This window comes from Oryx dammah, unplaced genomic scaffold (assembly GCF_014754425.2).
Source record: "Oryx dammah isolate SB20612 unplaced genomic scaffold, SCBI_Odam_1.1 HiC_scaffold_23, whole genome shotgun sequence".
Taxonomy (NCBI): Eukaryota; Metazoa; Chordata; class Mammalia; order Artiodactyla; family Bovidae; genus Oryx; species Oryx dammah.
Window position 1 is genome coordinate 103,888,958 of NW_024070207.1, and position 14,839 is coordinate 103,903,796.

General features: G+C 36.9%; 1 protein-coding gene across 5 annotated transcripts in view; it reads right to left on the minus strand.

Annotated features, from left to right (window-relative positions):
- The window catches only part of GK (glycerol kinase), a 77,564-nt gene that overhangs the window by 15,264 nt on the left and 47,461 nt on the right, over window positions 1-14,839 (minus strand). For all 5 annotated transcript variants that reach the window (XM_040266354.1, XM_040266352.1, XM_040266351.1 and 2 more), the window contains 2 exons: window positions 13,390-13,432; window positions 12,582-12,662 (listed from right to left, as the gene is read on the minus strand). In XM_040266354.1, coding sequence (XP_040122288.1) covers window positions 12,582-12,662; window positions 13,390-13,432 — 124 coding nt within the window. The remainder of the gene's footprint in view (window positions 1-12,581; window positions 12,663-13,389; window positions 13,433-14,839) is intronic.

Genomic DNA, 14,839 nt, shown 5'->3' on the forward strand with positions numbered 1-14,839 from the left:
GGTTGAGGTGATAGAGTTAGTCTTTGGGGGAATAAAAATGTTCTCAATTTAGACTGTGGTGATGACTGCAAAACTCTGTGAACATACTAAAAACCACTGAATCATACACTTTAAAAGAGTGAATTGTGTGATATGGGAAGGACATCTCCATAAAGCTGTTTATTAAAAAAAAAAAAGATTCTGAGGCCAAAAGAAGTATTAGCACAAACCATTAGGAGTTCCAAAAAAGGTTTTTTGGTTCTGATGTTTCATTCATACACATTTGTTCATCTTCCGTGGTTTTTTTCCCATATAGATTATTAATGTAAATTACTTGATAGAGTTGCCCCAAACCAAAACATCAGGTAATATAGTTAAGTATAGGAAACAGAATGTTTTTTATATGTTGCTTGCCTCTCTACCCCCAGTAAATAGAATTGTAAATGGTTATCCCTTCTTGCCATCAGTTTTCAGGATGTAAACAAACTAGATGCTGAACATGTTGCTATTAATACATTCTACCATTCATGGCTACTATTAGAACAAGTCACTATATTCTACTGAAAAGCTGGCACAACACCAGTCGCTCTTTTTATACAGTGAATTTTCAGCTATAAAAATTATTTGAGGAACTGATTCGACATCTCTGTGAAGATAAAACCAGATTTTAAAAGTGGGACAACGACAATTTAGCAAACACCTGACAAGGGACCCTAACCCAATGCCTCTCCTCAAAGAATACATTTCCTAACTTTGATATATTATATACTTAGGTAGAGAGTAGGACTATTAAGGAGAACTAAGTACATTTTTTGCTTTTGGAGATAATTCAACTCTGAAACATCCTTTGGAAGCAAACAATTCACATATACTAGTTGCCAAAGACTAGAAAACACATAAGATTCTCTAGACCAGTGCTGTTAACAGAAATATAATGTGAGTTACAGATATAATTTAACTTTTTTAGTTACCATAGTTAAAAAGGTTAGATTAATTGTAATATATTTTGTTTAACTCAATATATTAAAAATATTATCATTGCACATTGAGATATGTTTATATATATATATATTTATATATATATATATATATAATTCACTAAGTCTTTGAAATCAGGCATATATGTTCCACTTACAGCACATTTCAATTTGGACTAGCCACATTTCAAGTGTTCAATAGTCAGGTGTGGCTAGTGGCTACCATACTGGACAGCACAGTTCTAGATCTACATGGAAAAACAGATGTTCTTTCTCCTTATACACTCAAAAAGACACTGGTCCTACATGGCACCTAACCAAGAAATGTGTATGTTTCCAATGGTTTTAGGTAAGTAAACAACAAATTTTAAAAAGCCATTGAGCTGGAAGTCTAGTGGAGTGGTCTTATGGCTATCAGCTAGTGGAACTTCATATTTTGAGAAATCAAATGTTGGTGTACCTCCTCGCCACTGATGAGGGCAATATGTTACATGCTCATTTTCAGAGGAAGCAATGTGGTTGTAATAAAAGGAAAATCAAGATTTTCATTAAAGATAACTGATTGAGAACATTATTGAGGACATTATTTAAAGCCACTGTCAAGCTTCCAGAAGAAAATTATTTTAAATTTGGTCATCAGGAGTATACAGGAGTGTTCTATTGTTGAACAAAGAAGTAGGTTTAATATGAAAAACACTTATCTGAAATAAGTATATAATTTTGGTATCATGACATAATACTTGGTATAGCTCTTTACAAATTAATAAAAATAAGAGAAACCTCCAAATTCACAAAAGATATAGTCTTCTGAATCCAAAGGCAGGAGATACATTGGAAGGTGGTATAATGCTTTGAAGATGGGCAGGGAAAAGAGTACAGGAATGGAAACCTAAAATGATAGATAGAAGGTGACTGTCTACTTGTGATCAAATAAGTTACTGTCAATTATATCATAAATATAAAGATTCAATACTTCAGCTCATCAACTACAAATATGAATCAACCCTTTTCTAAGTCACGATCCACTGGGAAAGCTACACAGAAGCCTAACTGAGGTTTTCTAAGAAAAACAAAAACATAACAGAAAAGAGAGGGCTTCTCCAGTTGCTCAGCGGTAAAGAATCCACCTGAAATGCCGGAGCCATGGGTTCAATCCCTGGGTCGGGAAGATCCCTTAGAGAAGTAAATGGCAACTCACTCCAGTATTCTTGCCTGGGAAAACCAATGGACAGAGAAGCCTAGCAGGCTAAGGTTCATTGGGTTGCAAAGAGTCAGATACAACTGAGTGATTGAGCATGCACAAAGAAAAACATAATAGAAATGAGGGGTAAAAAGAAGAAGTTCAATGATAACTGGACAAGAGAAATAAATTACTAAAAACTAGACAAACAGCCTGGAAAGTGAAAAGCTAAGGAAAAGGCTATGTGAAGATTAGATTAAAAATAATCAAGTAGCTCTGATATGTCATAGCAGGCAAACATACGTTCCCTCAAAAGTTCCTTGAGATGAATGTCACTGCCATGAACAGTATTATAAAGTAGATTATTTCAGGATGTAGGATGTGTCTTACAAGCAATTATGGTTAAAATCAGTACATGTGGAGAAAAATTATGTAAAATTTAGGTTATCCTTAAATTGCTCAAAATCAACCATTAGGCACAGGAAACAGTTTTGTGTATGCTACAGTAATACACAACACTATATAATTTATACTGTACTTAATCTATATATGATTACAAATGCAAAAATCTAAGTACAGCATTTTTAATTGCAAAGAGAAGACAACAGGAGCAGAGAGGTGAATTGGGGAAGCATTTTTGAAATGTAATCTGTATCATTAATACTTTGGTAACAAGTTAGAGAATTAAAATTAAAAGCACTCATTTGTCAGAAAGTATACACCCATGGGGGATTCATGTTGATGTATGGCAAAGCCAATACAATATCGTAAAGTAATTAGCCTCCAATTAAAATAAATACATTTATATATATATATATATAAAGAAAGTATGCTTTCTAAGAAAGTACATTAGAAAAGTCCATAAACAATGTTTATAGGCCCCCATGATCCTCAACTCCTGCTATTCATGCTCTCCCATGATCCTTTCCCTTTAAGTAAGGTGGGATCTATGACTTGCTTTTAACCAACAGGGCCTGTCAAAGGTGACAGGATGTATGTGGCAATATGTATGTGATTACGTTGCATAAGATTATCACACCTGTTTTCTGGACTCTCTCCCCGCCTTGCTGGTGTTAAGTCCTCACATAGGAAGGAACTGCAGGTGGCCTCTAGGAGCTGAGGGCAGCCTCTTGCTGACTGCTGGTAAGAAACTGAAACCTCCAGTTCTACAACCACAAGGAACTAAATTTGGTCAATAACCTGAGTGAACCTAGAAACAGATGGAGTCTCAAATGAGACTGCAACCTCAGTCTACACCTTGTGCAATCTCAGTTTAAATCTTGACTGCAGCCCAGTAAGACCCTGAGTAGAAGATCCAGCTAAGCTTTGCACGGAATCCTGATCCATGAAAACTGTAAGATAATAAATGGGAATGGTTTTAAGCCACTTGCATCAGTGGTAGTATTGTTATGCAGCAACAGTTAACTAATAAATAAGGCTTATACCTAAAATGAATATCTGGCTCAAGAGAGATGAAAAACTCCAAAAAAGAAAAATTTGACACCAAAATCACAAATCACATCAAAGAGATGAGAAAAAGGACATTTAAAGAAAACAAGGGGTGGGGGGTATTAGCCCCTATGGAAGATGGTATGGAGATTTCTTTAAAAACTAGGAATAAAACCATCATATGACCCAGCAATCCCACTCCTAGGCATACGTCCTGAGTAAACTAAAACTGAAAAAGACACACATATCCCATTGTTCATTGCAGCACTATTTACAATAGCTAGAACATGGAAGCAACTTAGATATCCATTGACAGATGAATGGATAAAGAAGTTATGGTACATATACACAATGGAATATTACTTAGCCATAAAAAGGAACACATTTGAGTCAGTTCTAATGAGGTGGATGAACCTAGAGCCTATTATACAGAATGAAGTAAGTCAGAAAGAGAAAGATAAATATCATATACTAACACATATACACATGGAATCTAAAAAGATGGTCTTGAAGCATTTATTTGCAAGGCAGTAATGGAGAGACAGACATAGAGAACAGACTTATGGACATGGGGAGAGGGGAGGAGAGGGTGAGATGTATGGAGAGAGTAACATGGAAAGTTATATTACCATATGTAAAATAGATAGCCAATGGGAATTTGCTGTATGTCTCATGGAACTCAAACAGGGGCTCTGTGTCAACCTAGAGGGGTGGGAAGGGGAAGGAGATGGGAGGGTGGTTCAAGAGGGAGGGGACATATGTACACCTATGGCTGATTCATGTTGAGGTGTGACAGAAAACAACAAAATTCGGTAAAGCAATTATCCTTAATAAATTTTAAAAAAAGACAATGGGGGTGTTATAAGGAATCCTCTTTGGAGCTCATGTTTAAATAGGCAAAAATGGCATAATATAGGATTTGGTATATAAACAATACCTATTGAGTGTCTACTATATGCCAGACTCTGGGATAGAGTGGTGAACAAGACAGGTAAGTCTTCTGACTGCAGGGAACTTATATCCTAGTGACAAAATACAGAACATGGAAGTCTCAAACCCATAGTATGCTCAAGTTCATAATCAGATCAAAGCTCCCCAAAAGCATTTTGTTTTGGGAAATAACATTTAGAAAAAGAAGATGAACGAGGAAGGGAGAAGCACAGCTTGGGGAAGATGGCACACAGATGGCAGAGGGAAGGCAGAACTACTCACTCTATTTTGGTAATTAATTCTTGCTCAATTTTGTTTCAGTATCTTCCACCACTAAGGAAAATTTCCAACTAGCAACAGTGGGACAAATTTAAGCAGTTTAATATGAGTTTAAAGTCTCAAAACAACTGAAGGATCATGTGTCCCACTTCCTTTTTACTAACAATGAAATAGGGACCCAGAGATGTTAACATTCTTAGTGATAAAATCCCTATCAACAGAGATGGTTGAGTTTGCACTGTCCATAACAGAGGATAACAGGCAAAATATAAAAAGAGAAAAACAAAACAACACATGATAACTCAAGAAGAAAATAGCATCAATGTGGACAGAAACAGAAATGCACAGCCAAGTAGGGTTTGAGGCCACAGGCATGAAGGATTCTGGTTCATTGTTCTGTATGTGTCAGGCAGCAGGAGGGGCTGGAACTGACTCCTGCAGAGGCAAAGAATTCAGAGTGCTTCATGTAAGACCAGGAAGAGTGTCAGTGCTTGAAGCCAGGGGCTCGGTGGTGCTCTCCTGCTTGTGTAGGGGTGTTGGAAAACAAGCAGTTGTCTACCTGCTGACTCAGGCTATTGGCTTAATGGAAAATGAGACCAGAAGGGAGAATTTCAAAATACATGAAGAAATTCAGTATTAAAACATCAGACATAGTGTTCAGAAAACAGAACACCTACATGCAAAAGAATCAAACCAGACTACTTTCTCACACCACATATGAAAATAAACTCCAAACAGACTTAAAATTTAAATGCAAGATCTGAAAGTATAAAACTTCTAGAAGAAAACACAGGCTGTATGCTCTTTGACCTCAGCAATATTCTTTTTGTACTGTCTCCTCAGGTAAGGGAAACAAAAGCAAAAATAAACTAAAAAGCTTTTGCACAGTGAAGGAAGCTATCAACAAAATGAAAAGGCAGCCCACTGAATGGGAGAGAATATTTGCAAATGGGGTTAGTATACAAAATATACAAAGAACTCATATAACTCAATGTCAAAAACTATCTGATTAAAACATTGACAGAGGACCTAAATAGACATTTTTCCAAAGAAGACATATAGATAGTAAATAGCCCCATGGAAAGGTGCTCAACATCACGAACCATCAGGGAAATGAAAATCAAAATCACAATGCAATCTCCTCACCTGCCATAATGGCTATTATCAATAAGACAAGAAATAACAAGTATTGGGGAGGATATGGGAAAAAGGGAACCCTTGAGCCCTGGTGTCCACTTCTGAGTAATTTTTCAAAGAAAACAAAAACACTAGTCAGAAAAGATATATGCACCAGCACGTTCATTGCAGCATTATTTACAATAGCCAAGATGTGAAAGCAACCTGCATATCTCTCGACAGATGAATAAAATGGATAATTTTATAATATATAATGGAATACTACTCAGCCATAAAAAAGGGGTGACATCTTGTGATCTGTGAAAATATGGGTGGACCTAGAGGGTACTTGCTAAGTGAAATAAGTCAGGGAAAGAAAATATAGCATGGTATCACTTGTATGTGGAATCCAGAAAATAAAACAAATGAACAAACAAAATAGAAATAGGCTCACAGAAACAGAGAACAAAATGTTGTCTGCCAGAGGGGAAGAGGGTAGGAGGATGAGTGAAAGAGATGAGGGAGATTAAGAGGTACAAGCTTCCAGTTATAAAATAAACAAGGCATGAGACATCCCTGGTGGTCCAGTGGTTAAGACTCCATGCTTCTAGTGCAGGGGGTATAGGTTTGATCCCTGATTGAGAAGCTAAGATCCCACAAGTGGTGTGGCCAATAAATAAATTAATTAAAAAATAAACAATCACAGGGATATAATATACAGCACTGGGAATATAGTCAATATATTATAATAATTTTGCATGGTGACAGATGCTAACTAGATATATTGTGGTGATCATTTTGTAATGTATAAAAATACTGAGTCACTATGTTGTACACTTAAAACTAAGCTAAGTGTAAATTAATTACACTTCTATTAAAATTTTATTAAATTAAAATATACAGACTTTTTAGTAAATTAGATATTACTGCACATCATATGCTAGCTTAGAAGCATCACTTCTAGTAAAAATGTATGGAAGAGGAAGAAATGACATCAGTCAACAAAACTTGACAGTTGGAACAGAATTCATTCCAGTCTGAGAAGTTAGTCTTTAAAATAAGTATGTGCTAAATGTATTCAAAGGAGTGAATTAGGAGACTTCCTTTGTGGTCCAGGTTAGGACTCTGAGCTTCCACTGCAGGGGTACAGGTTCAATTCCTGGTTGGGAAACTAAGATCCCGCATGCTGTGTAGCACGGCCAAAAAAGAAAAAAAGAAACAAAAGCCAAAGAGGTAAATTAAGGTATGATTTCCACGAAAATAAAATGAATTACAAACCAAAAGAAAGAGGGAAATAAAACAAAATCAGGTGAAAACTAACCAATTAAAGATTCTAGAAATGAAAGTACTGAGTGACATTAAAAAAGGTAGTAGTTGAGATAAACCATAGAACAGACAAGAGAGAACAGGTAAATTATTGTTCTTATACACTGCTGGTGGTATTTACATATGGTAATGAAAAAGAATGAAATAATAGCAGTGAATCTCACAAAGTGAATGTTGAGTGAAAGAGACCAAAGTTTGCATACTGTATTACTCAGTCTCACTCTTTTGTATTATTAACATATAAACTATTAAAAACATGCAAAACTAACTCTGGTGTTCAAAGTTGCACATTTAAGTGTTAGAACTATAAAGAAAATAAGAAAGTGGTTATAATAAAAGCCAAGGCAGTGTTACCTTAGGGGAAAGGAAAGAAGCTGTGATTGGGAGTGGCACATAGTGGGTTCCTGGCAGTTCTCTGTTTTTTGACCTGGGTGAGGTTACATGGGTCTTCATCTTTAATATATCTTTTTTCTGGCTGCACAGCATATGAAAACTTAGTTCCCTCATCAGGGATCAAACCCAAGCCCCTTGCAGTTAAAGTGTGGAGTCTTAATCACTGGACTGCCAGGGAAGTCCCACATGGGTCTTCTTTAATAATAACGTGTTAAGCTGTAAATTGATGGTTTATGTATTTTTCTCTACATGTTTTACATTTCACAATTAAAATGTTTTTGTTTTGTTTGTTTTAAAGAGAAAATCTTGAAATGTAGATATTGAGAAACTCACCAGGGATACAGCACAGAGAAACAAAGAGATTAAAAACATATAAAATGGCAGTTAAGAGACATGGAGCGTAGGTTGGAAAGTTCCAATATCCAGACAATAGCAAATCCAGAAGAGGATGGAGGCAATGGTAGAGAAGCAATATTTGAAGAGATAATTGCTGAGAATGTTTCAGAACTGAAGACAGACTTGTATCCAAGTACCTAACAAAATAAATAAAAATAAATCTAAACTAAGGCACATCACAGTAAAACTATGGAATGTCAATGATAAGGATATAAAGTTTAAAAACTTTTATATCAGGGCAGCCAAGGTCTGATTGGCAGCAAAAAATGGCCAAAAGGGATGTACCTACAAAAACTGAGATTTTTATATCCACTCCAGAGAGAGGGCACAATAAAGAGAAACCTATAAAGAACAGGCTTACTACCCCAGATTCTATGAACTTGCAAAGGTTGTCCCTCGGCAAGAAAACCCTGGGGGTGGTGAATGGGGACATAAAAGGTCTGGGACCAAAGAAATGATACTGGACACAGAAATTGATAAATACATCAATTAATATGATTTATGACTGACTGAAAATAGTATCAATTACTGTATGTTTAAGAAAAGGGGGAAACAAAAATTGTAAATTCCATAACATGACTGCTGGTGGAGGTGGTAGGTATAAAGCATTCAAGGTCCTTATCATGGTTAGATGGTTATTAAAAATATTAAACAATTATAAACACTCTTGGAAAAATATATAATTATTATTTTGAAAGTACTACTAAAAAAACCCCAAACAATTAGAAATGCCTTATGTTGCTTCCTAGTCTGCAGAGGCATAATGAAAGAAGACTAAAATCTAAGAGGGGTAGGCATAGTTTCTGTTTTCAAAGAGGGTACTTTTAAAAAAATGTTATTTATTTATTTATTTTGGCCTCACCAGGTGGCTTGTGGGATCTTTGTTCCCTGAAAGGGGATTAAAACTCTGCCCTTGGCAGTGAAAGCATAGAGTCCCAACCACTGGACCACCAGGGAATTCCCCACAGAGTACTTTTGAAAGTAAATAAAGTTACTTTTTGACACCTCAGATTGCAAAGCCTAGCCAAAATATGTCAAATTACAGAAATGAGTATTAAATACCTGCTTTATAAGCACTTTCCCCAAAAATGAAGCAGGGCGACTAGGTGGAATTTGCATGAATTCACTGAGAAAAAGTTATACCAACCTAGCTTGATTCTCTGCATTCTTTTTTGATTTTTAAAAAAATTTTACAAAATTTTTGTGAAAAGAATTAGAAAACATGGAAAAGAAATTGTGTTGTTAACAAACTAGTCTGTGTGTGTTATGGCTGAGTTGCTAGGTTAGCAGAAGGGTGTGACATATGGGGGATGCAGGGAGAAGAACACTGGACTGAGGAGACTGAAGCCCTGAATATTCAGATATATAAGGAAGGAGATGGTCCAATGGGGCAGCCCAGGCATCTAGACTCTGATGTCCAATAATGTGGATTTGCATCAAACTACCTTGGCCAAATGACTCCAGTTTCACTTGCCTTCTTCACACATGAAACAAGGGGATAGCAGGGTGTAGTGAAGCCTGTTGTCATCTAATCCACTGCTTCCCTCAGCTTTAAAATTCTATGAAACTAAAAAAAATTACATGAATCAAAACAAAAGCATATGGTAATATATATGCTGGTGCTCTGTGACAACACGGAGGGATACAGTGGGGAGGGAGGTGGGTTCAGGATGGAGGAGACGCATGTATACCTATGGCTGATTCATAGTGATGTATGGCAAAACCCATCACAGTACTGTAATGTCATTATCCTCCAATTAAAATAAATAAATTAAAAACATCATAAAGCTAATGTGTTAAGTCTCCAGATAAGACAAAACTGGAAGAGTAAGGGTGAAGAATGAAAAAGCATTCAGACTTGTGTCAGAATTGGCTGAAATCACTATCATGAAATTTAATAGGAAGAAACAAAGACCTCAATTTAGATGAACAAAAGATCGTCTCTGCAAATATTAATACAAAATGGCATAGATGTGGCTTGATAATTCATTCAAAAAGAGCTAGATATTTTAATATATGCTCTTGGAGCCAATGATATCATGGGATGATTAGACTAAATGAATGGACTCTCAGGCTAGAGTAGCAGAAACAGTGTTTATGGTCATGGAGGCACAAATCCCACAGTGGGCATATTTCATTTTATTATTTTTTAAACACTTATTTGTTTGGCTGCACAGGATCTTAGCTGCAGCATGTGGGATCTAGTTCCCTGACCAGAGATTAAACCTGGGCCTCCGGCATTGGAGCTTGGAGTCTTAACCACTGGATAACCAGGGAAGTCCCAGGAATACCTCATTTTACTGTGCTTCCCAGATACTAGGTTTGTTTGTTTGTTTTCCCCCACAAATTGAAGGTTTGTGGCAACCCTGCACAGAGCAAGTCTACTGGTATCATTTTTCTAACATTTGCTCACTTTGTATCTCTGTGTCACATTTTGGTAATTCTAGAAATCTTTCAAATTTTATTATTATATTTGTTAAGGTGATCTGTGATTAGTGATTTTTGGTGTTACTACTGTAATTGTTCTGGGGTGCCACAAATTGTTCCTATATAAGACGGCAAACTTATAAATGTATATGTTCTAACAGCTCCACCGACTGGCCATTCCCCATTTCTCTACTTCTCCTCAGACCTCCCTATTCCCCGAGATGGAACAGTAATGAAATTAGGCGAATTAATAACCCTACAATGACCTCTAAATGCTCAAGTGAAAGGAAGAGTCCTATGTCTCACTTTAAACCAAAAACTCAATAGAAATAATTAAACTAATGAGGAAATAATATCTAAAGCTGAGACAGGCTGAAAGCTAGGCCTCTGGCACCAAAAAGTTAGCCAAGTTGTGAATGCAAAGGAAAACTTGAAGTAAATTAAAAGTGTTATTCCAGCGAACACATGAATGATAAAGAAGTGAAACAACTTTACTGCTGATATGGAGCAAGTCTGAGTGATCTGGATAGGAGATCAAATGAACCACAACATTCCCCTAAGCCAGAGCAAGGCCCTAACTTTCTTTAATTTTATGAAGGCTGGAAGAGGAGAGGAAGCTTCAGAAAAAAATCTGGAGCTAGCAGAGTTTGGTTCATATAGTTTAAGGAAAGAAATTGTCTCTGTAACATAAAAGTGCAAGGTGAAGCAGCAAGTGGTGATGTAGAAGCCACAGCAAGTTATTCAGAAGATCTAGCTAAGGCCATTAATGAAGGTGGCTACTAAACAACACATTTTCAATGTAGATGAAACAGCCTTATATTGGAAGGAAAGACGTTGGAGACTTTCACAGCTGGAGAGAAGTCAATGTCTAACTTCAAAGCTTCAAAGAACAGGCTCTCTCTCTTGTTAGGGGCTAATGCAGCTGGTGACCTTAAGTTGAAGCCAATGTTCATTTACCACTCTGAAAATCCTAGGGTCCTTAAGAATTACAGTAAATCTACGCTGCTCTATAAATGAAACAAGAACGCTTAGATGACAGCACATCTGTTCACAACATGAAGTGCTGAATATTTTAAACCAGCTGTGGAAACATAATGCTCAGAAGAGGATTCCCTTCAAAATATGAAGGGAACTGACGATGTATCTGGTCACACAAGAGCTCTGATGGAGATCTACAGTGAGATTCATGTTGTTTCCCTGCCTACTAATACAACATATGGGCTTCCCTGATGGCTCACAGATAAAGAATCTGCCTGCTAATGCAAGAGATGTGTATTCGATCCCTGGGTTGGGGAGATACCCTGGAGAAGGAAATGGCAACCCACTCCAGTATTCTTGCCTGGAGAATCCCATGGAGAGAGGAGTCTGGTGGGCTACAGTCCATGGGGTCATGAAGAGTTGGACATGACTGAGCGACTAAATAACAAAAACGCATATACATTCTGCAGCCCATGAATCAAGGAATAATTCTGAATTTCAACTCTCACTGTTTTAAGAAAGACAACTTGTATGGCTATAGTTGCCATAGACAGTGATTTCTCTGATGAATCTACCTGGGCAAACTATAATGAAAACCTACTAGAAAGGATTTACCATTCTAGATGACAAAAGAACATTTGTAATTCATGTGAAGAGGTCAAAATTACATTAACCAGTACAACCAGAGTTTAGAAGAAGTTCACTCCATCCCTCATGGATGACTTTGAGAAGTTCAACACTATTTCTAGGAAGCAACTAAAAATAATGAGAACTAGAATTGGAAATGGAGCTTTTATGTGACTGAATTGTTGCAATGTCATGATAAAACTATAGCAACTGAGAAGTTGCTTCTCATTCTTACAGATAACACTGCGATTTTCATTAGCTTTGAATGTCTGCTTCCCTGGTGGCTCAGACGGTAAAGTGTTTGCGTGCAATGCAGGAGACCCAGGTTTGATTCCTGGGTCAGGAAGATCCCCTGGAGAAGGAAACGGCAATCCACTCCAGCATTCTTGCCTGGAAAATCCCGTGGACGGAGGAGCCTGATAGGCTACAGTCCATGGGGTCACAAAGAGTCAGACATGACTGAGCGACTTCACTTTCACTTTGAATATCTGTCATATTATCTATACTGATTGAAATGTACTTACTTCTAATGCATAATATACGGGTTTATCTCTGCCGAGTTTGTAAGCCACTGTGGTCAGAAGGCCATGTTCAGAAAATACACACTGTAGGAAAGAGAAAAAGAGTTTATAGCCAGGAAAACAAAAAGACAGCATAAGATTTTTAAAGCAAAAATGATCTAGTTATAATTCAATAAACATGACAATTTAGAAAATATATCTTAAAAATCAAAATTACCAGTATTAAGAACAATACACTTGGGAGACTGGGATATATATATATATATATATATATATATATATATATATATATATATAAAATAGATAACTAATAAGGATAACTAATAGCACAGGAAACTCTACTCAACACTCTGGGTTGGGAAGATCTACATGGAATGACCTACATGGAAAAAGATCTTAAAAAAGTGGACATTCTTTGCTGTACACTTGAAACTACCACAACATTATAAATCAACTATTAACTCCAATAAAAATTATTTTAAAAAGAAAAATACACTCAAATAGTACAAAAAGTTTATCCCTTGTTGGAAATTGGACTTGAATTAAGAATCTGACAAGCTCCTAGTGAGATATTCTACTAACACAATTAAAAACACACATATAAAAGTTAAAGAACCTAAAATGGTTCTTACAAGAATGCTTCAAATGTAGTGATACTCATCATTTTTATTGAGCTCTAAGTTAAACCCTGATAAAAAAATTTTAAAAAGCTGCTGACTCAAAAGTTACTTAATAGCAAATTATGTTGAAGTATTATTTATATGAAATTGAAGAAGACTTCCATGAATCTTTTAATTTGAAAAACACCAACCTTACGGCCTGTATTACATAGTAAGAAGCAGCCTGTTCCATACCTACAGTTAGGGGAAGAATGAACAGTAGGACAATTTTATTAAAAGTAAATGCTGAAATATTAATAATACAATATTGACATTTAACATAGAACAATAAAAGAAATGAAATTTTTAGAAAAGTTTCAAAAGTTAACAAATATCACATACACTCTTGGAATAATGTTTTAAAGAACAGTCTAGGGACTTCCCTGGTGGCCCAGTGGTAAAGAATTCTCCTGCCAATGCAGAGAACATTGGTTTGATCCCTGGTCTGGGAAGACCCCACATGCCACAGGGCAACTAAGCCCATATGCTACAACTACTTAGCCCACACGCCTCAAAGCCCGTGCTCTGCAACAAGAGAAGCCACCACAATAAGAAGCCCAAGCACCACTAGAAAGTAGCCCCCACTTGCCACAACTAGAGAAAGCCTGCACAGCAACCAAGACCCAGCATGGCCAAAAATTAACAAAGAAATATTTTAAAAATATGTGCTTCCTTTAAAAAAAAGTCTAGAAGAAAATGTACTTAGTGGAATCCTAATGGAAAAACTCAACATTCAAAACACTAAGATCATGGCATCCAGTCCCATCACTTCATAGCAAATAGATGGGGAAAAAATGGAAACAGGGACAGACTTTATTTTCTTGGGCTCCAAAATCATTGCAGATGGTGACTACAGCCATGAAATTACAAGATGCTTGCTCCTTGGAAGAAAAGCTATGACAAATCTAGACAGCGTATTGAAAAGCAGAGATATCACTTTGCCTACAAAGGTCCATATGGTCAAAGCTGTGGTTTTTCCAGTAGTCATATAGGGATGTGAGAGTTGGACCATAAAGAAGGCTGAGCGCCAAAGAATTGATGCTTTCAAACTGTGGTGCTGGAGAAGACTCTTGAGAGTCCCTTGGACTGCAAGGAGACCAAACCAGTTAATCCTAAAGGAAATCAACTCTGAATATTCATTGGAAGGACCAATGCTAAAGCTGAGGCTCCAATACTTTGGCCATCTGATGCAAAGAGCTGACTCATTGGAAAAGACCCTGATGCTGGGAAAGATTGAGGGCAGGAGAATGGGGCGGCAGAGGATGACATGGTTGAATGGCATCACCGACTCAATAGACATAAGTTTGAGCAAGCTCCAGGAGTTGGTGATGGAAAGGGAAGCCTGGCGTGCTGCAGTCCATGGGGTCACAAAGAGTCGGACATGACTGAGTGACTGAACAACAATGAAAAAATGCAAGTATAGTATTTGGAGTTTAGTCATAACCCAGGTTCCTGTTTATATTAATAAAATAGCACTGAGTTACAATAAATCCTAAATTCTCTCACAGTTACATCTCTACTAATCCACGTGGAGTGAAACATCATGGCTAATAGCCATTCAGCAATGGGGCAGGCCGGCCTAGCTCCATCATTAGGCAGCCG